This window comes from Palaemon carinicauda, chromosome 26 (assembly GCF_036898095.1).
Source record: "Palaemon carinicauda isolate YSFRI2023 chromosome 26, ASM3689809v2, whole genome shotgun sequence".
Lineage (NCBI taxonomy): Eukaryota > Metazoa > Arthropoda > Malacostraca > Decapoda > Palaemonidae > Palaemon > Palaemon carinicauda.
Window position 1 is genome coordinate 48,127,335 of NC_090750.1, and position 2,500 is coordinate 48,129,834.

At 31.0% G+C, this 2,500-nt stretch overlaps 1 protein-coding gene across 1 annotated transcript in view; it reads right to left on the reverse strand.

Moving 5' to 3' along the window:
- The window catches only part of LOC137620157 (proton-coupled amino acid transporter-like protein pathetic), a 10,147-nt gene that overhangs the window by 4,952 nt on the left and 2,695 nt on the right, over positions 1-2,500 (reverse strand). Inside the window, exons 3-5 of the mRNA XM_068350409.1 lie at positions 2,131-2,235; positions 1,246-1,425; positions 1-62 (exon numbers count right to left, since the gene is read on the reverse strand). The exon at positions 1-62 is cut by the window's left edge and continues 117 nt beyond it. Coding sequence (XP_068206510.1) covers positions 1-62; positions 1,246-1,425; positions 2,131-2,235 — 347 coding nt within the window. The remainder of the gene's footprint in view (positions 63-1,245; positions 1,426-2,130; positions 2,236-2,500) is intronic.

The window sequence follows — 2,500 nt, forward strand, 5'->3', positions numbered from 1 at the left end:
AGGACACCGGTGAATCTTCCGAAATCCTGCGGAGTCTTCATCTTGTTCTCGAGGGGAAGTACCTGAAATTGTAAGTAACACTCGAAGGAGGGAATGATATAACACAAATTTTTCTCTTATAAGTACATTATCACATACACATATATACTGTATGATGTATGTACGGGTATATACAACGCCTAATATATATATATATATATATATATATATATATATATATATATATATATATATATATATGTGTGTGTGTGTGTGTGTGTGTATATATGTGTGTGTTTGTGTGTAATAATACATATATATATATTATATATATACACTATATATATATATATATATATATATATATATATATATATATATATATATATATATATAATATAGAGCAACATGATCTTATTTGAATTCTATAGCGATCAAACCTTCAACTCGTACATGATCCCGCCCACACAAATAATTCTTGCTTAAGTAGTCCACGGGAAGTAAATTTGCTCCTGGAGGAATTTCTCACATTCAAGATAAGGATGCATCAATCCTCAGGACGACCTTTGGCAACCTAAGCAAAAGGATTTTCTTTCCTTAACGTTTCCCTAGTGTCTAATGTTATCTAGATAAGGGATCTAGATTTTCTAATCTTGAATGATCCTTTCGACTTGTATTAAAGGAATTAAAATGCATTTAATAAACTTGCTAAACCTCTTTATTGCCATGTTATTTGCGGTGAATCCTTCTAGAATTCTATTCCCTTATACCCTAGGGAACAAATCCCGAGGAACATAAAAGTAAATTGCTCGCTAATCCAAATTTTAATAAGACATATTAATAACTATAAAAATAAACATAGAATATCTAGCATGATTATTTTCCGATACACACACACACACACACACACACACATATATATATATATATATATATATATATATATATATATATATATATATATTTATATATGTGTATATATATATGTGTATATATATATAGTATATATATGTATATACATGTATATATTTATATATATACATACATATATATATATATATATATATATATATATATATATATATATATATATATATATATATATATTGACCTTTGATTTTTCAGTTATCCTTAGCAGATCCTGGAAATAAATTCTACAATCCTGACTTCACACAATTTGCGTTTTATGTTTGATGCGAGTTAAGTTGTCATTGCAAACTTCAATGTAACAACAAGAAAGAAATATATAAAACTCATCCTACTCACGAGACCAATTCCTTCGAAAGCATAGATGGCCGATCCAAAATAGAGGGGCAAAGTCCCCCAGCTGTTGAAGGCAGGAACAGTCTCTCGTACTTGAGGCAAATCCCTTATCATGTAATAGAACATTATTGCTAATCCCGTGATCTGAATTACGCCTGCTATTAACGATACGCGTGCGAGATACTGGAATTTGGAAAAAAAAGATTCTTGTATAAGTTTATTTCAGTGTTATTGCTTACATTTACTGTATCTTGCTGTAAAGATTGTTTGAAATTGAAATTAAACTCCTAATAAGTAATGCAACCTCTACTTATTTGTCCTCTTTCGCATATTATTATTATTAGGCTGTATCACATATCATCACCCCCATAAACTAACTGCCTAAGTCATTTTCTCCACTTGTTAGGAAATAAAAAAAAAGAACCCTCTCATTTCTTAATTCTTTATATCATTGTCTTGAGTTTCAATTCACAAATTCTTAACAGAAGAATTTGTGAATTAGAATTTGTTAATTGAAGCTCAAGACAATGATATAAAGAATTAGGAAACGAGAAGGTTTTTTTTATTTCCCAAAAAGTGGAGAAAATGACTTAGGCAGTTAGTTTATGAGGGTGACGATATGTTCATTTCATGGTTTATTATCGTTGGTGTTATTGACATTACAACCTTAACGTTCAATAAGTTCGTAATTATAACTTTGTAATTATAATCCTAATTTCAATTTACAAGGACATCTTTGTATGTTTTAAGGTAAAAATAAGACAGGCCCTTAAGAAACATGCAGGAGGTTATTTGCTCCTGAACAACATATGAGAAAACTAGTAATTTGGGCAAATAGTTCATTCGAGTAAACACAACGAAGAGATAAACACGGAGAAGCTATCTTACCTTGAGATGTGGAACGTAACAGACCAGAAGCACAGGGACAATCATCATCGCCATGAATTCCAACTGGCTGATTCCCGTTCCCGATGGGATTATATGGTCAAGAGCCTGTCGAAAGCAAGACTTGAAGTGAGATCTGTTACCTGTTACCGGCGCACAAAAGTAGCTCCTCCTAACGTTGTTGTCTTGATAAAGATTATTATTATTATTATTATTATTTTAGCTAAAACCCAAGTTGGGAAAGCAGGATGCTATAGGCCTAAGGGCTCCAGCATGGAAAAATAGCCAAATGAGGAAAGGAAATAAGGACATAAAAAGCTAGAAGAGAAGCAGTGTTCAATTAAAGTAATATATCTTAAGAACAATAAAAACA